The following is a 21,471-nucleotide window of genomic DNA, read 5'->3' as shown; positions in this document are numbered from 1 at the left end:
TACTAAAAATACAAAAAATTAGCCAGACGTGGTGGCAGGCACCTGTAAACCCAGCTACATGGGAGCCTGAGGCAGGAGAATTGCTTGAACCCAGAATGTGGGAAGGTTGCAATAAGCCGAGATCACACCACTGCCCTCCAGCCTGGGTGACAGAACAAGACTCCATCTTAAAAAAAAAAAAAATAAGGTGGGGGGGGGTGTCTTGCTATGTTGCCCAGGCTGGTCTCAAACTCCTGGGCTCAAGCGATCCTCCTACCTCGGTCTCCCAAAGTGCTGGGATCACAGATGTATCACCACAAAAAAATGATAAGTGAGCTGATAGATATGTTCATTAGCTTGATTTAATCATTCCACATTGTATGCATATATCAAAACATCACATTGTACCCTATAAATATATACAATTATGACTTGTCAATTTAAAAAAAAAAGAAAAAATACTTTATCAAGGGTAAAAAGGGGATTGATAAAGCAAATATGTCAATCTTTGCATTGTTGAACCTGGGTGATGTGTATGTTTCTTTGGATGGATGTTCTTGGCTTTTGTGAAAGTTCTAGATTTTTCACAGAATAATTTACAAAACTGGCTGGGTGCAGTGGCTTACACCTGTAATCCCAACACATTGGGAGGCCGAGGCAGGTGGATCACCTGAACTCAGGAGTTCAAGACCAGCCTGGCCAACATGGTGAAACCCCATCTCTACTAAACATACAAAAAATTAGCTGGGCATGGTAGCGAGTGCCTGTAATCCCAGCTACTCGGGAGACTGAGGCAGAAGACTCACTTGAACCCCGGAGGTGGAGGTTGCAGTGAGCCAAGATCGTGCCATTGCACTCCAGCCTGGCAACACAGCAAGACTCTCTCAAAAGAAAAAAAAAAAAAACCACACACACACACACACACACACACACCAAGAATAATTTACAAAACAGGAAAGTTGTATGAGAAAGGGCATAGTCTCTAATTCAGGCATTTTGAGGTAAAATCATTGCCAAAAATGAAAGTAAGGAGAAAGAAGTCAGGCTGGACAGGGGTTTCCCAAATCTTTTATTAACAATCTCCCCTCCAGAAGCAGTGAGTGCTACAGAGAAAACTGAGACTGAATCTCCAGCAGCCAGATGGGCCCAGGTGTCTCATCTTCTCCAGGCCTGGGTGTCAGCCCAGCTTGATAAACAGCAGCAAAGTGGCAAGAATTCCTGGCAACTGAAATGCGTGAAGAAAGAAACATGGATCCAATGCTAGAGACCTCCAAACCAGAATCATACTGGAGTTACGGGGACAAGGGGAGCATCCTGTTCCAGAAAGGCGAGGGGCAGGGTTTTACAGATGGCTGAAGAACCGCCTGGGCTAAGTTGGAGCCACTGTGGTTACAGTGCATTCGTCTCCACTTATTTTGTATTTATTATTTATTTATTTATTTATTTATTTTTATTTTTTTTTTTTTTTTGAGATGAAGTCTCCCTCTGTCGCCCAGGCTGGAGTGCAGTGGCGGATCTCGGCTCACTGCAAGCTCCGCCTCCCAGGTTCACGCCATTCTCCTGCCTCAGCCTCCCGAGTAGCTGGGACTACAGGCGGCCGCCACCACGCCCGGCTAATTTTTTTGTATTTTAGTAGAGACGGGGTTTTATTGTGTTAGCCAAGATCGTCTCGATCTCCTGACCTCGTGACCTGCCCACCTCGGCTTCCCAAAGTGCTGGGATTACAGGCGTGAGCCACCGCACCCAGCCTATTATTATTATTTTTGAGGAGTCTCACTCTGTTGCCCAGGTTGGAGTGCTGTGGCACTATCTTGGCTCATTGCAACCTCCATCTCCCGGGTTCAAGCAATTCTCCTGCCTCAGCCTCCCGAGGAGCTGGAATTACAGGCGCCCAGCACCACGCTTGGCTAATTTTTGTATTTTTAGTAGAGATGGGGTTTCACCATGTTGGTCAGGCTGGTCTCGAGCTCCTGACCTCAGGTGATCCATTCGCCTCGGCCTCCCAAAGTGCTGGGATTACAGGTGTGAACTACCGCGCCTGGCCCATTCTCTCCACTTCGGCCCTCCCCGGAGCCCTACGGACCATATTCCCCAGACTCCACTGCCACATAACTTCCGGTTAGGCTTGGCCAATAGGAAGCACCGGGAGAAGACGGGTGAGCGGGAGGAGAGAATGGTAGGGTATTCCTTCCCCACTTCGTCGCTCTTTTCTTCCCCTCCTTCTGGGCTCCTACCCTCTTCATGCCCTTTCTAGAGCCTTCAGGCCTAGGAGAAATAAAAGTTCCCCATGTCTTTAGCTCCTGGGCGCCTCATTTCACTGAACCTTGTCACCCCTCTGCAAGGAGGGCCCTGAAAACATCTTAAATGGACCATCTGGGGGCTGAATGCTGTTTCCTGCTGGGATCCTTGGGGAGGAAGGTGTTGTATAGTTTACAAGTACATATTCAATATTATAAATTTGTACAATGAAAAAAATTACCCCAAAGAAATAAATATCCCAGACTGGTAAGATAGAGCCTTGTCTCAGTTAGTGGCAATTTGCAGAAAAGACACTACTACGTTGGTAGTCAATGTGCGGAAAGCATGTAGGAAAAATTTCTTGGGCAATCAGGGGCATGGAGCACTTTTTATTAAATAACATTGAGATATAATTGATAGACTATACAGGTTACCTTTCTAAAGTATACAGTTCAATGGTTTTTAGTATATTCAGAGTTGGGCTACCATCACTACTATATAACTTAAGAACATTTTCATCATGAACCACAGAAACGCCATACCTATTATCAGTCACTCCCCATTCTTCCTGTACCCTCTGGTCCCTGGCAATCACTAACTACCTTTTATTTCTATGGACTTGCCTATTCTGAACATTTTATATAATGGAATCATATAATATCATGACTGGCTTCTTACACTTAGCATGATGTTGATATGGGTCATCCACGTTGTAGCATATATCAATAAGTTTTTGTTGTTGAATAATATTTTATTGAATGGATATGCATTTTCTTTATCCATTCATCACTTGATATACATTTGGGTTTTATCTACTTTTTGATTATTATGAATAATCCTGCTATGAGCATTTATGTAAAGGTTTTTGTATGGATACATGTCTTCAATTATCTTGGATTATAAACATAGGAGAGAAGTTGCTGGGACAAATAATAATTCTGTGTTTAACATTTTAGGAAATGGCTTCACCATTTTACAATCTCATCAACAATGTATAAGGGTTCAAATATCTCCACATCCTTGTCAACACTTGTTATTATCTTTAGCCATCCTAGTGAGAATAAAGTGTTTTTTATTGGCATTTCCCTAATTAATGATGGGTGGTAGAGCATTTTTTATGTGATTACTGGCCATCTGTATGCCTTCTTTGGTTAAAAATCTCTATTTGAATCCTTTGTCCATTTTAGTTGGGTTACTTGTCTTTTTATTAAGACATAATTTTTTTTTTTTTTTTTTTTTGAGACAGAGTCTTGCTCTGTTGCCAAGGCTGGAGTGCAGTGGTGCAATCTCGGCTCACTGTAAACTCCACCTCCCAGATTCAAGCGATTCTCCTGCCTCAGCCTCCCAAATCTCAGCTGTAATCTCAGCTGAGATTACAGGCGTGCATCACTACGCCCAGCTAATTTTTTTATTTTTAGTAGAGACAGGGTTTCACCATGTTCGTCAGGCTGGTCTCGAACTCTTCACCTCGTGAGCCGCCTGCCTCAGCCTCCCAAAATTCTGGGATTACAGGCATGAGCTACCACACCCAGCCTTGTAGTTTTACTTTCTTATGTCATTGCAATATCTTGTATTGGTGTCATAGAATAAACTGGGAAATATGTCTTCCTCCTTTTTATTGGCAGAGTTTGCGGGTGAAACAATGGTGTTAATTCTTCTCTAAAAGTTTGGTAATATTTCCAGTGAGGATATCTGGGCCTGATCTTTTCTTTGTGGGAAGTTTTTTGGTTACTAATTTAATCTCATTACTTGCTATAGATCTATTTAGATATTCTATTTCTTCTTGAGTCAGTTTTGGTAGTTTATGTTTATCTAGGAATTTGTCTATTTCATCTACGTTAGCTAATTTATTGGCATACAGGTTCACACTTTTCCCTTATAGTTGCTTTATTTCTGTAAGGTCAGTAGTGATGTCTCTCTTTCATTCCTAATTTTACTAATTTGAGTAATCTTTCCCTTTTTTTGCCCTTCAGTCTACTAAAGTTCTGTCAATTTTATCTTTTTTTTGTGTGACATGATCTCACTCTGTCACTCAGGATGGAGTGCAGTGACACAATCATGCCTCACTAGCCTTGATATCCCAGGCTCAAGTGATCCCCCTGCCTCAGCCCCCCAAGTAGCTGGGACTACAAGCATCTGCCACCACACCTGGATAATTTTCTTATTTTTGTTTTTGTAGAGATGGGGAGTCTCACTACATTGCCCAGGCTGATTTTGAACTCCTGGGCTCAAGCAGTCCTCCTGCCTCAGCCTCCCGAAGTGCTAGAATTACAGGCTGGGCCATTATACCTGACCTGTTTTATCTTTTCAAAGAATCAAATTTTGGTTTTATTGATTTTCTCCATTTCATTTATTTTCATATTTTCACTCTAATCTTTAGCATCTTCCTTCTGCTTGATTTGGGTTTAGTTTGTTCTTCTTTGTTGAGTTTCTTTCTTTTTTTTTTTTTTTTTTTTAGTTTTGTTCACTCCTGTGTCCCAGTGACCAGAACAGTGTTTGGCATACAGTAGGTGCTTAATAAAACAGCTCAAAGACCCTAGGGAGGCTGGGTCTTACCTGTATCACTGCAGCTCCCAGAGAGCTCCCACTCAGGGTGAAGCTCTGAGTCTTGGTGATTTTTAGGAGTTTATGGAAACAGCCCTGAGAAAACAAACACCAAAACAAGCAGGAGCTGGTTAGGGCCTTATGGATTGCAAGTCCCCATCAACCCCAACTCATTAGGCCACTCAGACACCTCTCAGATTCTTTGAGGAGAAGCGGGGAGAGAGCCGTGAGGGCCTTCCCTCCATCTCATTTGACTGCCACCCGCTCCCCGCCACCCTAGCATCTTCCCTGTCCTCCTCATTCCCCCAAAAGAATATACCGATGATTCCCTTCTACTTGTCTGTGCTAATGTTCCAGTGTGGCAATTAAGTGTGGTTGGACATCCTCGATTATTACTAGCTGTGTGACCTTGGAGAAGTCGCTATACCTCTCTGTACCTCCATTTTCCCATCTATAAATGGCACCCACTGGATCTGCCTTACAAGAATTTCATGAGGAGTAAAAGAATCAAAGACCAGGCATGGTAGCTCATGACTATAATCCCAGCACTTTGGGAAGCCAAGATGGGAGGATCACTTGAGCCCAGGAGTTCAAGACCAGTCTGGGTAACATAGTGAGACTCCCTCTCTATAAAAAATGTAAATATTAGCCTGGTGTGCGGCCGTAGTCCCAGCTACTTGGGAGATTGGGGCAGGAGGATTGCTTGAGCTCAGCCAGTCGAGGCTTCAGTGAGCCATGATCATGCCACCGCACTCCAGCCCAGGGGACACAGCAACACCCTGTCTCAAAAATAAATAAATAGGCTGGGCGTGGTGGTTCATGCCTATAATCTCAGCACTTTGGGAGGCGGAGGCAGGTGGATAACGAGGTCAGGAGATCAAGACCATACTGGTTAACATGGTGAAACCCCATCTCTACTAAAAATACAAAAATATAGCCAGGCATGGTGGCGGTGCCTGTAATTCCAGCTACTCAGGAGGCTGAGGCAGGAGAATCACTTGAACCAGGGAATCGGAGGTTGTAGTGAGCCGAGATTGTACCACTGCATTCCAGCCTGTCAACAGAGCAAGACTCCGTCTCTAAATAAATAATAAATAAGGCTGGGCACGATGGCTCATGCCCGTAATCCCAGAACTCTGAGAGGCCGAGGCTGGCAGATTCCCTGAGCCCAGGAGTTCGAGATTGACCTGGACAACATAGCGAAACCCCATCTCTACAAAAAATAAAAAAATTAGCCAGTGTGGTGGTATGTGCCTGTAGTCCCAGATACTTGGGGGGCTGAGACGGGAGGATCATTTGAGCCTAGGAGGTCAAGGCTGCAGTGAGCCATGTTTGCACCACTGTACTCCAGCCTGAGTGACAGAGCAAGAACCCGTCTCTAAATAAATACATAAATATAAAAGAATGAATCTACATGAAATACATTGCAGTGGTCTGACATGTAGCCAGCATTCAATAACTGTTAGTTATTTTTAAGTGCTCTTTACATATGAACAGAAGAGCTGACGTATTCAGTGGCTTCTCCGTCCACATATTTTCTTACTCATTTCTCACTATAACCCCATAATTTGGGTACTCTTCTTTCCTCCATTTTACAGATGAGGAAACTGAGGCTCAGAGATACTAGGATACCAGGCAAAGTGCATTGGCAGGGCATCCTCCTGAAGGTGATAGGGCCTCCTCTCTCCTTCCTGCACTTTTTTTTTTTTTTTTTTTTGAGACGGAATTTGGCTCTTATTGCCCAGGCTGGAGTGTAGTGGCGCTAACTTGGCTCACCGCAACCTCCGCCTCCCGGGTTCAAGCAATTCTTCTGCCTCAGCCTCCCAAGTAGCTGGAGTTACAGGCTCCCACCACCACGCCCAGCTAATTTTTGTATTTTTAGTAGAGATGGGGGTTTCACCATGTTGGTGAACTCCTGACCTCAGGTGATCCACACACCTCAGCCTCCCAAAGTGCTGGGATTACAGGCATGAGCCATCACACTTGGCCACATAATAGGTATTTAAGTGCCTGGCACTGAATTGGACAGTGGCAACCCAGCAATGTATAAAACAGACAAAATTCCTGCCCTCATGGGGCTGACATTTGAGTGGGGAGAACAGCTGACGGCAAGCATAGTGATAATACTGTAAAGTGGTGATAAATGCTGGAAAGACACAGAAACAGGGTATGAAGACAGAGCATGATCATTGGGATGATCATTTTATAGATGGGAAGTCAGAACAGCCTCACGGAGAAAGCGCCAGTTGAGTAAAGACTTGAGAGGTAGGAAGACATGAAGGAAGAGCACTCCAGGCAGAGGGAAAGCCTGTGCAAAGGTGGTGAGGCAGGCATGTGCCTGGTGTTTCTGAGCAGTAGCGAGGAGGCCAGTGTGCTGGAACAGAGTGAGCAAGGGGGAAAGGTTAGGAGGTGACAGGTAGGTTGTGTAGGGCCCAGTGGGCCAGTGTCTGGCCCGTGTCTGTCTCTGAGGCCCCTGCCTGGTACTCAACCTGGCTGATTTTCCACAGGGCCTATTTCCCTGCATGAGCCATTCAGTGCAAATGAAGGAATGAACGATTCATATTTCTTCTTCTTTTTTTTTGTCTATTTTAGAGAGGGGTCTTGCTCTGTGGCCCAGGCCGGAGTGCAGCGGCACAATCACGGCTCACTGCAGCCTTGACCTCCTGGGCTCAATCGATCCTCCTGCCTCAGCCTCCCAGTTACCTGGGACTACAGGTTCATGCCACCATGCCCAGCTGATTTTTAATTTTTTTGTAAAAACGGCATCTTGCTATGTTGCCAAGGCTGGTCTTGAACTACTGGACTTAAGTGATCCTCCCACCTCAACCACCAGAATAGCTGGGACTTAGGCATGTGTCACCACACTCAGCTAATATAAAAAATGTTTTTTAGCCAGGCAGGGTGGCTCATGCCTGTAATCCTAGCACTTTGGGAGGCTGAGGTGGGAGGATCACCTGAGGTCAGGAGTTCAAGACCAGCCTGACCAACATGGTAAAACCCCGTTTCTACTAAAAATGCAAAAATTAGGCCAGGCGCGGTGGCTCACGCCTGTAATCCCAGCACTTTGGGAGGCCGAGGCGGGCGGATCATGAGGTCAGGAGATGGAGACCATCCTGGCTAACACGGTGAAACCCCGTCTCTACTAAAAAAGTACAAAAAAATTAGCTGGGCATGCTGGCAGGCGCCTGTAGTCCCAGCTACTCAGGAGGCTGAGGCAGGAGAATGGCATGAACCTGGGAGGCAGAGCTTGCAGTAAGCCAAGATCGCGCTACTGCACTCCAGCCTGGGCGACAGAGCAAGACTCCGTCTCAAAAAAAAAAAAAAAAAAATGCAAAAATTAGCTGGGCGTGGTAGCACACGCCTGTAATCCCAGCTACTCAGGAGGCTGAGGCAGGAGAATCACCTGAACCTGGGAGGCGGAGGCTGCGGTGAGTCGAGATTGCGCCACTGCACTCCAGTCTGGGTGATAGAGCAAGACTCCGTCTCAAAAAAAAAAATTTGTTGTTGTTGTTGTGATGGGGACTTTGCTATGTTGCCCTGGCTCTGATTTCTATTTCTTCCCTCAGAGAAGATCTCTGTGCTCATTCACTCGTGGAAGAAGTTAAGGGGGAACTGGGGTGTGGCTTGAAACCCAGCTCACTACTCCCTGGACACAGGAAATGCTCTGTACCTCAGTTTCCTTATCTGCAAAATGAGAGAAGAGTAGTTCCCCACCTCAAGGGATAGGATGGGACAAAACTCACAAAGTGAGTGCTCCATCACGTGGCTGGCCCTCACTCCCGCTAGGATGATCACTTTTCATGGTTATTGCTCCATTTAGGGTCTCTAGAAGGCAGGTAGTGTGGTGCCAGCAATGGACTCAGGCCAATGGGGCTTCAAATTCCAACTCTGCCAAAGCTCTGTGATCTTGAACTAGTGATGTCCCCTCCCGAGCCTCAGTTTCTGAGAGAAGGTAACCGTAAGTCCCTGCTCTGTGTTGTCAAAATAAGCTGAACACTCAATAAGAGTTGATTTCTTTCTCCCTGACCCCCTTTGCAGGGGTCCCCCAAAAGAAGCAATTTTTATTAAAGTTACCAGGCTGGGTGTGGTGGTTCATGCCTGTAATCCCAGCATTTTGAGAGGCTGAGGCAGGAGGATTGCTTGAGGCCAGGAGTTCGAGACCAGCCTGGGCAACATACTAAGGCCTCATCTCTATTAAAAATAAAAATTAAAAAAAAAATTAGCCAGGCATGGTGGCACGTGCCTGTGGTCCCAGCTACTCGGGAGGCTGAGGCAGGAGGATCACTTGAGCCCAGGAGTTTGAGGCTGCAGTGAGCCGTGATTGCACCATTGCACTCCTGCCTGGGCAACAGAGTGAGACCCTATCTCTAAAAAAAAAAAAATAAGGCCAGGTGTGGTGGCTCATGCCTGTAATCCCAGCACTTTGGGAGGCCGAGGTGGGAGGATCACTTGAGCTCAGGAGTTTGAGACCAGCCTGGCCAACATGAGGAAACCCCATCTCTAGTAAAAATACAAAAATCAGCCGGGCGTGGTGGCACACACCTGTAATCCCAGCTACTCGGGAGGCTGAGGCAGGAGAATCACTTGAACCCAGGAGGCGGAGGTTGCAGTGAGCCAAGATGGCACCATTGCACTCCAGCCTGGGAGACACAGTGAAACTCCATCTCAAAATAACTAACTAAATAAATAAATAAAAAGGCTGGGTACAGTAGCTCATGCCTGTAATCCCAGCACTTTGGGAGGCCGAGGCGGGTGGATCACCTGAGGTTCAAGACCAGCCTGGCCAACATGGTGAAACCCCATCTCTACTAAAAATACAAAATTAGCCGGGTGTGGCGGTGCATGCCTGTGATCCCAGCTACTTGGGAGGCTGGGGCGGGAGAATCACTTGAACCTGGGAGGCGGAGGTTGCAGTGAGCCGAGATCGCACCACTGCACTCCAGCCTGTGCGACAAGGGTGAAACTCTTTCTCAAAATAAGATAAAAATAAAAACGAAGTCACCAGCCCTCAGGGGTCTGTCAAGGCAACACACAAAATCTCCAGTTACCTTCTGGTGGATGACGTTTGTAGACACATTGCGTCCGTCACAGGACACACTTCCGATGGATTTACAGCAACCCCTGGGGTAGGTGTGGCCCGTTGTCATTTCGAAGGAAGAGCCAGAAAAATCTGTGTAGTTATTCACCCCACAGCACTTTAGCTATAGAGAGGAGAAGAAATACTTGGAGAGTCCCTTTCAAATAATAAAAACATCAGAAATCATGGTTACCATGGCTACCGTCTAGTATGGTCACAATATCCCAGAGACTGTGCTAAACATCCTCTTACAAACATCCCATCACAGCCCAGAACCCTCCCTGGCTCCCACCTCACTCAGGGTAAAAGCTGAACTCCTAGCCTGGGCAACAGGGTGAGACCCCATCTCGGCAAAAAAATCTAAAAATTAGCCAGGCATGGTGGCAGATGCCGGTATTCCCAGCTACTCAGGAGGCTCAGGCTAGAGGATCTCTTGAGCCCGGGAGATCAAGGCTGCAGTGAGCTATGATCACACCACTACATTCCACCCTGGGCAACAGAGCAAGACCCTGTCTCTAAAAAGAAAAAAAGCTGAACTCCTCAGTGATTCTCCTGCCTCAGTCTCCCGAGTAGCTGGGATTTCAGGCACACGCCCCCACGCCTGGCTAACTTTTGTATTTTTAGTAGAGACAGGTTTATGCCATGTTGGCCAGGCTGGTCTCAAACTCCTGACCTCAAGTGATCCACCCTCCTTGTCCTCCCAAAGTGCTGGGATTACCGGTGTGAGCTACCGTGCCCGGCCCTGCCTTGTTTTTATTCACAGCAGTTATGACCCTGATACCAATGTTTAGTTATTGGTTTCTTGCCCATCTCTCCATTCACATGTCAGTAATGGAAGAATGAATTTGAAGTGCAGTGCTGAGATCGCAGCTTACTGCAACCTCAATCTTCTGGGCTCAATCGATTCTCCCTCCTCTGCCTCCTGAGTAGCTGGGACTACAGGTGCAGGCCATCACGCCTGGCTACATTTTTTATCTATTGTAGAGATGGGTCTTGGTATATTGCCTGGGCTGGTCTCAAACTCTTAGCCTCAAGTGATCCACCCGTCTCAGCCTCCCAGAGTGCTAGGATTACAGATGTGAGCCACTGCACCTGGCCCAACAAGGATTTTATTTTTATTTTCATTTTTATTATTTTTTTTGAGAGACAGTCTCCGTCTGTTGCCCAGGTTGGAGTGCAATGGCGCGACCTTGGCTCTCTGCAACCTCCACCTCCTGGGTTCAAGCAATTCTCCTACGTCGGCCTCCCGAGTAGCTGGGATTACAGGCATGCACGACCACCATGCCCGGCTAATTTTTGTATTTTTAGTAGAGATGGGGTTTCGCTATGTTGGCCAGGCTGGTCTCGAACAGCTGACCTCAGGTGATCCACCTGCCTCAGCCTCCCAAAGTGCTGGAATTGCAGGCATGAGCCACTGCGCCCAGCACCAACAAGGATTTTTTTTGTGCCCTAACAAAAACCCTAAAGAGTGCCTGACTCATAGCAGGTGCTCAATAAATATTAGTGGGAGGACTGTATGAATGAATGAAAGAGAGACATTCTGTACCATCACAAGCTTGAGAAGCCAAAAGCAGCATGCAGAAAGGCATCAGCCAGTTGCAGTGACTCATGCCTATAATCCCAACACTTTGAGAAGCCAATTCAGGAAGATCACTTCAGGCGACGAGTTCAAGACCAGCCTGGGCAACACAGGGAGCAAAACTTTTTTTTTTTTTTTAATAAATGAAGCTGGGCGCAGTGGCTCACAGCTATAATCCTAGCACTTTAGGAAGACTAAGCAGGCAGATCACTTGAGCCCAGGAGTTCGAGACCAGCCTGGGCAACATGCTGAAAGGTCTCTACTAAAAATTTTAGGCTGGGCGCAGTGGCTCACGCCTGTAATCCCAGCACTTTGGGAGGCCGAGGCGGACGGATCACGAGGTCAGGAGATCGAGATCATCCTGGCTAACATGGTGAAACCCCGTTTCTACTAAAAATACAAAAAATTAGCCGGGCGTGATGGCAAGCACCTGTGGTCCCAGCTACTCAGGAGGCTGAGGCAGGAGAATGGCATGAACCTGGGAGGCGGAACTTGCAGTGAGCCGAGGTCATGCCACTACACTCCAGCCTGGGCAACAGAGCGAGACTCCATCTCAAAATAAATAAATAAAAATAAAAATTTTAAAAATTAGCTGGGTGTGGTGGTGCGCACCTGTAGTCCCAGCTACTCGGGAGGCTGAGGTACAAGAATCACCTGAGCTTGGGAAGTTGCGCCTGCAGTGAGCCGAGATTGCGCCACTGAACTCCAGCCTGAGTTTTGAGAGTACGACTCTGTCTTAAGTACATAAATAAATTTTTCCCTATCATATGTTCCTTTCAAAGCCTGGCCATCAACCCACAGCAGCTCTTGGACCTACAACTCAGGTGTGAAATGCTCCTGGAGACAGGCAATGGCTTTCCCCACTTTGAACCCTCCCTGCCTGGCCTCAACCACCTGTCTCAAAAGCTTAAATAACACTTAAAGGCCAGTCTTGCTCCTTAAATGCCAAGAATCAAGATGGGAGTCTCACCACCTCACACTCATTAGGATGGCGATGATCAAAATAACAGAAAATTGGCCGTGCACGGTGGCTCACACCTGTAATCCCAGCACTTTGGGAAGTCAAGGTGGGTGGATCACTTCAGGTCAAAAATTTGAGACCAGCCTGGCCAACATGGTGAAGGCCTGTCTCTACTAGAAATACAAAAATTAGCCAGGTACGGTGGTGCACGCCTGTAATCCCAGCTACCTGGGAGGCTAAGGCAGGACAATCACTTGAACCCAGGATGCGGAGGTTGCAGTGGGCCAAGATTGTGCCACTGCACTCCAACTTGGGTGACAGAGTGAGACTCCATTTCAAAAAAAAAAAAAACCCAGAAAATGACAGGTGTCAAGGACGTGGAGAAATTAGACTCCTGCGTTGCTGATGGGAATGGAAAATGGTGCAGCCACTGTGGAAAGGAGTCTGGCAGTTCCTCAAAAAACGTAGGCCAGTGTGGTTGCTACCCCTGTAATCCCAGCACTTTGGGAGGCTGAGTTAGGAGGATCGCTTGAGGCCAGGAGTTTTTAAGATCAGCCTGAGCAACATGGTGAAACCCCATCTCTACAAAAAAAAAAAAAAATTAGCCAGGCATGGTGGCACGAACCTGCAGTCCCAGCTACTCAAGAGGCTGAGGTGGGAAGGTTGCTTCAGCCTGGGAGGCAGAGGTTGCAGTGAGCCATGATCCCCCTACCGCACTCCAGCCTGGGCAACAGAGTGAGATCCTGTCTCAAAAATATATATGTGAATATATATATGTATGTGTGTGTATATATGTGTATGTGTGTACATATATATGTATATACATATATATGTATATATACACTATATATATGTATATACATATATATGTATATATACACTATATATATGTATATACATATATATGTATATATACACTATATATATGTATATACATATATATGTATATATACACTATATATATGTATATACATATATATGTATATATACACTATATATATGTATATACATATATATGTATATATACACTATATATATATGTATATACATATATATGTATATATACACTATATATATATGTATATACATATATATGTATATATACACTATATATATATGTATATATATAAAGTAGAATTGCCATAGAATCTAGCAAATCCTTTTTTTTTTTTTTTTTTTTTTTTTGAGATAGAGCCTCACTCTGTCGCCCAGGCTGCAATGCAGTGGCATGATCCTGGCTCACTGCAGCCTCCACCTCCCGGATTCAAGCGATTCTCCTGCCTCAGCCTCCCGAGTAGCTGGGATTACAGGCACGTGTCACCATGCCTGGCTAATGTTTGCATTTTTAGTAAAGACACACGCTGCCTGATTTCACTCCTAGGAGGTCCCTAGAGACATCAGATTCATATAGACAGACAGGAGCATGGTGGGTGCCAGGGGCTTGGGGAGGGAGAATGTGGAGTGAGCGTTTCATGGGACAGAGTTTTAGTTTGGGAAGATAAGAAAGTTCTAGAGATGGTGGTGATGGTCGCACAACAATGTGAATGTGCTTAATGCCGCTGAACTGCGCACTTCAAAATTGTTAAATGGGGCCGGGCACGGTGGCTCGCGCCTATAATCCCAGAACTTTGGGATGCCAAGGCGGGTGGATCACCTGAGGTCAGGAGTTTGAGACCAGCCTGACCCATATGGTGAAACCCCGTCTCTACTAAAAATACAAAAATTAGCCAGGTGTGGTGGTGGGCGCCTCTAATCCCAGCTACTTGGGAGGCTAAGACAGGAGAATTGCTTGAACCCGGGAGGTGGAGGTTGCAGTGAGCTGAGATTGCGCCACTGCACTCCAGCCTAGGCAACAGCATGAGACTCCAACTCAAAAAAACAAAAAATGTTAAACGATACATTTCATGTTGTGTATCTTTTTTTAAATCTTTTTTCAAATCTTTTTTCTTTTTTGAAACAGGGTCTTGCTCTGTCACCCAGGCTGGAGTGCAGTGGCACCATCATAGTTCACTGCAGCCTTGACTTCCTGGACTCAAGTGATCCTCCCACCTCAGCCTCCTGAGTAGCTGGGACCACAAGCATGTGCCACTGTGACTGGCTTTTTTTTTTTTTTTTTTTTTTAAACAGAGCCTCCCTCTGTCGCCCAGGCTGGGATGCAGTGGTGCCATCTCAACTCACTGCAACCTCTACCTCCTGGGTTCGAGCGATTCTCCTGCCTCAGCCTCCTGAGTAGCTGAGACTACAGATGCCTGCCACCACACGGAGGTAATTTTTGTATTTTTAGTAGAGACGGGGTTTCACCATGTTGGCTCAGCTGGTCTCAAACTCCTGACCTCAAGTGATCCTCCCACCTCGGCCTCCCAAAGTGCTGGGATTACAGGTGTGAGCCACTTCGCCCGCCCATGTTGTGTACCTTTTACCACAATTTTTTTTTTTTTAAGTAAGCCTCACCTTCTCCATGACCAAGTTCCACTGTGTAGAATAGTCATCTGGCTCGTTGTAACCTCTGTAATTCTTCCTCAGGGTCACGAAGGTGTGTTCCAAGGCCACATCTCGAACCTCACAGATAGGACAGGAAGTGATCAGTACCCCAACTAGCAAGAGTGGCCCGTTCATTGGCCGAGGTTCTTGAGGATAGAGTGGGAGGTGGGAGCGTCCCTCGTGCTGCCTTCATTTTTCCTACCCTCAGCTCAGGGGTCTGTGCTAGAGGAAGACACACGAAGGCTACTGTGCCCCCACCACAAGAGAGGGAAACAGGGAGACGTGTGGGTCTGGAGCCAAGCGTATCTCTCTGTACCCATCACACACGAATTTGAATCATCTGCTCTTTGGAATCGCCTACACCCTGCTGCACCCACGATGTGACTGTAACTCCGTTAAAGAATTGAATATCATCTTCCACGGAATCTCTGTCTGCACAAAAGGGGCACATTTAATTTTCTGTTTTTTAAATAAAGGTTTAAAAAATCCTTTTGCAAAGCGATGATAGAGGCATGTGGTTCGAAATTGACATGCACAGGAGAACAGACCATGAAAAGTCTCTCTCCCACCCCTTCCTCCCAGCCAAAAGTTTCCTCCCACTCCATGCCAATGACTGTTAACTGTTTCCTGTGTCCCCAAAGAGATGTTCTTCTATGTGTGTCAAAGCAAAGTATATTTTCACTATTCTTCCTCTGGTTTATGCTGCACTCATTTTTCTGCGTCTGGCTGTTCTCGACAGGAGTAGCAGGGGCTCTTGGTGGCCTGCCCATAACTCTGTGGCCCTTGTCAGTTCTGTGCCTACTGGCCTGACTCCCTAGTGCCAGCAAGTGAGGATTCTCTGGCCTCTGAGCCCACATGCCCCCTGGGAGCAGCCCTCCATCAATGGCTGGTGGGAGTTGGTGGATCAATATCCCAGCTCCCTCTCCACTTGAGTGGAATAACCTAGGTGCATGTTCTATGCTGTACCCAGCATCCCCTTTTGTGGGCTGTCTTCCCTTACCTGCCTCATTTGCCATGTCCCCTGCAGGTGTTTTCTGGGATCACCTCTCAAATAAACCACATGCCTTTGAATTCTTGTTTCAGGGTCAGCCTCTGGGGAGGATGCCAATGAGGACGGCACTCTATCCTGGAGAGCATTCCATCTGGTGCCCAGAGAGCCGTCTCCTTCCCTGTACCTGATGTACAGGATTCCACTGTGTCGATGTATTTTAACTTGCCTAAACCCTTATTCATACTCACTAGGTTCTTTGCAATCTTTCTTTTTTCTTTTCTTTTCTTTTTTTTTTTTTTTTTTTTGAGACAGAGTTTCACTCTTGTTGCCCAGGCTGGAGGGCAATGGCACAATCTCAGCTCACTGCAACCTCCGGCTCCCGGGTTCAAGCGATTCTCCTGCCTCACCCTCCTGAATAGCTGGGATTACAGGCATGTGCCACCAGGCCTGGCTAGTTTTTTTGTATTTTTAATAGAGACGGGGTTTTACCATGTTGGCCAGGCTGGTCCCGAACTCCTGACCTCAGGTGATCCACCTGCCTCGGCCTCCCAAAGTGCTGGGATTATAGGCGTGAGCCACCGCACCTGGCCCTCTTTGCAATCTTTCACATGCCCTGGCATGAATGTGATTCTGCACACCAGCAAGTGAGTTCTTGAATAATTCCCAGAGATGGGACTGCCAGATCAAAGTGCTGAAGCTTTTGTCATTTGGATGGATTTTGCTAAATTGTCCCTCTATTTTGAATACATTTCAAAACCCCAATCAATATGCAAACACTTCTGATCATCTCCCCTTCTCCTGCCACCAAACCCAAGAGAGATTAACTAAATGAACTCAGCAGGTTTTGTGAGGACTTGGAGGGGCAGGCTGAGGATTTCAGCTTCTCACACCATCGAAGGTGGCACGTGTGATGGGCCCCTCCATCACTGGGTCCCCACAATCGATCGTGGGTGCCTGGCGGGGAGGGGCGGACTTCTATTGGTTCTATATCTTTTTCTTTTTTTTTTTTTTTAACGGAGTCTCATTCTGTTGCCCAGGCTGGAGTGCAGTGGTGCAATCTTGGCTCACTGCAACCTCTGCCTCCCAGGTTCAAGGGATTATCCTGCCTCAGCCTCCTGAGGAGCTGGATTACAAGTGCGTGCTATCACGCCTGGCTAATTTTTCGTATTTTTGTTAGAGACAGGGTTTCACCATGTTGGCCAGGCTGGTCTCAAACTCATGACCTCAGGTGATCCACCCGACTCAGCCTCCCAAAATGCTGGGATTAGAGGCATGATCCACCGCGCCCGTCCTTGGTTTTTTATCTTTCTAATGCTACGCGGGAGGAGCAGGGCTGTACTTACAATTGGAAAGAAAAGAAGGACCACTGTGGCAGCTGTGATTTCCATGATGAGGACAATAACCATTGACAGGATGCACTAAAAGACACACGGGGAGAGAGGGCCTGGGAGCCTGCTCAGCCTCCTCCCGACCTTATACCCTGCAGGTGAGGGGTTGTCTCTGTTCCCCCGACCCTCCACCCCAGGCCACCCTGGCCTCTCCAGTTTAAAACAATTCGACCGGGTGCAGTGGCTCAACGCTTGTAATCCCAGCACTTTGGGAGGCCGAGGCGGGTGGATCACGAGGTCAGGACTTCAAGACCAGCCTGGCCACCATGGCAAAATCCCGTCTCTACTAAAAATACAAAAATTAGCAGGGCATGGTAGGGGTGCCTGTAATCCCAGCTACTCGGGAGGCTGAGGCAGGAGAATCGCTTGAACCTGGGAGGCGGAGGTTGCAGTGAACCGAGATTGCGCCACTGCACTCCAGCCTGGGCGACAGAGTGAAACCCTGTTCCCCCCCCACCACCAAAAAATAGGTGACACCAAGCAAAGTTGTTTGCAACACGCACAATAAAAGATTTGTATGTATGGGGAGGCAGTTCTGGGGTCTGTGTGCAGATCCAACTTACAAACAAGAGCGTGCCTCTGCTCTCTTTAGTCGCTCCATACCACCCGGCACAGCCAAGCAGTACCGTGATGCATCCCATCACCAGGCACAGGTTGCCAACGTGAAGGAGGTATGCAGAGGACAGCCCGAGGACATTCGTCAGAGAGGCCCCTCCACATTTACCACCAATGCCCAGGCCAATGAGGATGATGCCAGACACCTTTAGAACAGAAACCAGAAAGGAAGAAAAGTAATCTGTTAGTTGTATACAAATAGAACTGGGTGAGTGCGGTGGCTCATGCCTGTAATCCCAGCACTTTGGGAGGCCAAGGCCAAGACTTGAGCCCAGGAATTCAAGACCAGCTTGGTAAGACCTCATCTGTACCCTCTCCCCAACAACAAAAAAAAATAGCCAGTAGTAGTCCGTGCCTGTAGTCTCAACTACTCAGGTGTCTGCAGTGGGAGGATCACTTTAGCTCATGAGGTTGAGGCTGCAATGAGCTATGACTGTGCCACTGTACTCCAGCCTGGATGACAGATCAAGACCCTGTCTCAAAAAATAAAATAGGCCAGGCACAGTGGCTCACACCTGTAATCCCAGCACTTTGGGAGGCTGAAGCAGGTGGATCACCTGAGGTCAGGAGTTCGAGACAAGACTGGCCAACATGGCGAAACCCTGTCTCTACTAAAAATACAAAAATTGGCCGGGCGTGGTGGTGGGCACCTGTAATCCCAGCTACTCAGGAGGCTGAGGCAGAAGAATCGCTTAAACCTGGGAGGTGGAGGTTGCAGTGAGCTGAGATCATGCCACTGCACTCCAGCCTGGGTGACAGAGCAAGACTGCATCTCAAAATAAAATAAAATAATGTCATAGGACAGGGATTAGCAATTTTTTTTTCTGAAAAACCCAGATGTTGTGGCCTCTGCAGGCCTTAAGGTGTCTGTTGAAACTACGCAGTTCTATTGGTGTAGCCCAAAAGCAGCTGTTCACAATCTCCAAATAAGTGAGCATGGCCATGTTCCAATAACACTTTATTTATTATTATTATTTTTTAAATAGAGATGGGGATCTCACTATAGCTGGTCTCGAGCTCCTGGCTCAATGGATCTGCCCACCTCAGCCTCCCAAAGTGCTGGGATTACAGGCATGAGTCACCACACCCGGCCTTAATTCTCTTTAAAATGTTACAAGTGAAGAGGAGGAGTGATATTTCATTTCCTTCTCTTTCCTGGCAGCTTTTCCTTAGACTATGCTACAATGAAGACAATTACTTCTTTTTATTTTTTTATTGAGACAGAGTCTCGCTCTGTTGCCCAGGCTGGAGTGCAGTGACACAATCTCGGCTCACTGCCAACCTCTGCCGCCCAGGTTCAAGCAATTCACATGCCTAAGCCTCCTGAGTAGCTGGGATTATAGGCACGTGCCACCACGCCCATCTAATTTTTTTGTATTTTTAGTAGAGATGGGGTTTCCCCATGTTGACCAAGGCTGGTCTTGAACTCCTGACCTCGTGATCCACCCGCCTCGGCCTCCCAAAGTGTTGGGATTACAGGCATGAGCCAGCGCGCCCGGCCTGACAATTCCTTAGCAATGTACATTTCGGGTTACTTTTACGGTAAGGAAAAAAAATGTCGTGACAAATTTAAAAGATCAAGAAAATAACCCTTTCTCCTGGCCTTCCCAAACAACTTGGTCAGCTACAGGATTTGACTTAGAGCCAAGCTCTTCCATCACCCACCTGGGCTCCCCCAGATCACACTCATCTGTGCTGGATTTCACCAGCTCTCGGTTGATGGAGGTCCCCACGCTCCCTGCTCCTCCTCCATCTGCCCTACATCCCTCCTGCTTCTCCAGGGAACCACAGATCTCGATGCCAATTTGGATCAACTTATTTCTGTCTTTCAGGGAGCTGACTGTGGAGGAAGGGCTGCAACAAACCAGGGGCCTGGATTGTGACATACTTACAGCCACGAAGCCATTGAGTAAAGATAACAGTTTCTTCAAGGAAGAATACGGAGTGTGGATTTCAGCCATGCTGAACAGACTGGGGCACCCTGAACATTTAAGTTAACATCTTCCTGAACCTCTGGGCTACTGTTTCCCAAGATGATAGGGATCTGAGGAAGGGGCACCAATGCTGACTTGCTCTACCCCTCTGTGTCCTGGCTGCCTGTTGGTTGTCCAAGGCGGCCCAGCAGCTGCCCCCTGCCCTGGTCATAAGCCTTTTATCACATCACAACTGGGTACTGGAGCAAGGCTCATGGTCCAGGGAAATCAGGTGCCCCAAACTGCCCCCTGTTGGCTCCTCATCCTTCAAACAGGTCACAGCAGGGAAAGAGAACAGGCATGGTATGCTACCCTGGTACCCTCCAGATGCCACCAGGACCCTGTGGGCATAGTGCCCAGAGCTGACCACTTGCACAGTTGACATCTCCTAGTAGACTGGGGGATCCAAGCGGGGGAAGGGGGAACTTGGGCTGTCCTATTAACAGCTGTGACCCCTGCCAGGCGCAGTGGCTCACACCTGTAATCAAAGCATGTTGGGAGGCGGAGACGGGCGAATCACCTGAGGTCAAGAGTTTGAGACCTACTAACAATACAAACAATACAAAAATTACCTGGGTGTGGTGGCACACGCCTATAATCCCAGCTACTTGGGAGGCTGGGGCAGGAGAATCACTTGAACCCAGGAGGTGGAGGTTGCAGTGATCTGAGGTCGTGCCATTCCACTCCAGCCTGGTTGACGGAGTGAGACTCTGTCTCAAACAAAACAAAACAAAAACAAAAACAGCTGTATCCCCAAAGCCTGGCACGGCAGTACTTAAGAAACCCGCGGAGAATGAATGAATGGATCCAGAGGCTCTGTGATGCAGAAATCTAGCTACAAGCCACCGGGCCTCCCAAGCCCCAGCCCATACTTGGCCCATCCTTCATACAGGGCTCAGAGAGGCCAAGGGAACTGCCTGAGGCCACACAGGAAGCAAGACCAGGCTTTGAAGCCCCAAGAGTAACATGAGGGCAGGAACCTGTAAGGCAGAGAGTCCTGGAACTGTGAGCCATTGGTCACTGGGCTTTTTTCTTTTGAGACAGGATCTTGCTCCATTGCCCAGGCTGGAGTGCAGTGGTGTGATCATGGCTTACTGCAGCCACGACCTCCCTGGCTCAAGTGATCCTCCCACCTTAGCCTCCCAAGTAGCAGGTCATTGGGCTTTTCTCCATGGTGAAAGATGTAGTTAGCATTTCAGGACCAAAAACCTTCTGTATGTCAGCACTGAAGACCTCCAGGCCTAGATCCTGCAGTCTGTAGCCCACTTTGCCCCCATACCTCCCCACCCTAACCACAGCAGCTTCACATTGCCCCACCCCGATCCCCTCTCTGTCCAGCCCTGGGCTGGGGTGTGTCTGGGTCCAGGTCCTGCATGGATTGGGGGAAGGCGGATGGTTCAAATGGGAGAAAATACCTTACACTTTAATTAATTTAATGAATGTTTGTCAAATCGCCTGCTTCTTGGAACATGTAGAACTAAGCAAGATGTTCACAGAGGAGTGCTGTCTCCTCCTGGACCACGGGTGCTGTTCACAGCCAGGAGTGTGTCCTTCCACACCTTTATTTAAGAGGTCATTTGAAGCCAGGCGCGGTGGCTCACGCCAGTAATCCCAGCACTTTGGGAGGCCGAGGTGGGTAGATCAC

The 21,471-nt window shown here is 47.6% G+C and overlaps 1 protein-coding gene across 2 annotated transcripts; it reads right to left on the bottom strand.

Moving 5' to 3' along the window:
* Positions 1–1,019: 1,019 nt before the first annotated feature.
* On the bottom strand, positions 1,020–20,021 carry TSPAN16 (tetraspanin 16). Of its 2 annotated transcripts, XM_001167848.5 has the most exons (7): positions 19,746–20,021; positions 17,802–17,999; positions 17,194–17,268; positions 14,830–14,937; positions 9,810–9,962; positions 4,774–4,857; positions 1,020–1,204 (listed from the first exon to the last, which is right to left on the bottom strand). In XM_001167848.5, the coding sequence occupies exons 1-7, from the start codon at positions 19,812–19,814 to the stop codon at positions 1,157–1,159; spliced, it is 735 nt and encodes a 244-aa protein (XP_001167848.2). In that variant the 5' UTR covers positions 19,815–20,021; the 3' UTR covers positions 1,020–1,156. The 2 variants fall into 2 exon arrangements, with proteins under 2 accessions (XP_001167848.2, XP_009432987.1); XM_009434712.5 differs by lacking the exon at positions 17,194–17,268 and having other exon boundaries at positions 19,746–19,980.
* Between the last annotated feature and the right edge of the window lie 1,450 nt (positions 20,022–21,471).

Source organism: Pan troglodytes, chromosome 20, assembly GCF_028858775.2.
Source record: "Pan troglodytes isolate AG18354 chromosome 20, NHGRI_mPanTro3-v2.0_pri, whole genome shotgun sequence".
NCBI classification, from domain to species: Eukaryota; Metazoa; Chordata; class Mammalia; order Primates; family Hominidae; genus Pan; species Pan troglodytes.
This window is presented reverse-complemented; position numbering and strand designations above follow the sequence as displayed.

Bases quoted from the DNA above. Each gene is read 5' to 3' on its own strand.
- TSPAN16 (XM_001167848.5), bottom strand. From the start codon at position 19,814: ATGGCTGAAATCCACACTCCGTATTCTTCCTTGAAGAAACTGTTATCT. The intron at 17,269-17,801 runs GTAAGTTGGATC...TGTGTCTTTTAG, and splicing joins GCAGAGGCACGCTCTTGTTT to TGCATCCTGTCAATGGTTAT. The intron at 9,963-14,829 runs GTGAGGCTTACT...TCCTCTCTATAG, and splicing joins GGAACTTGGTCATGGAGAAG to CTAAAGTGCTGTGGGGTGAA.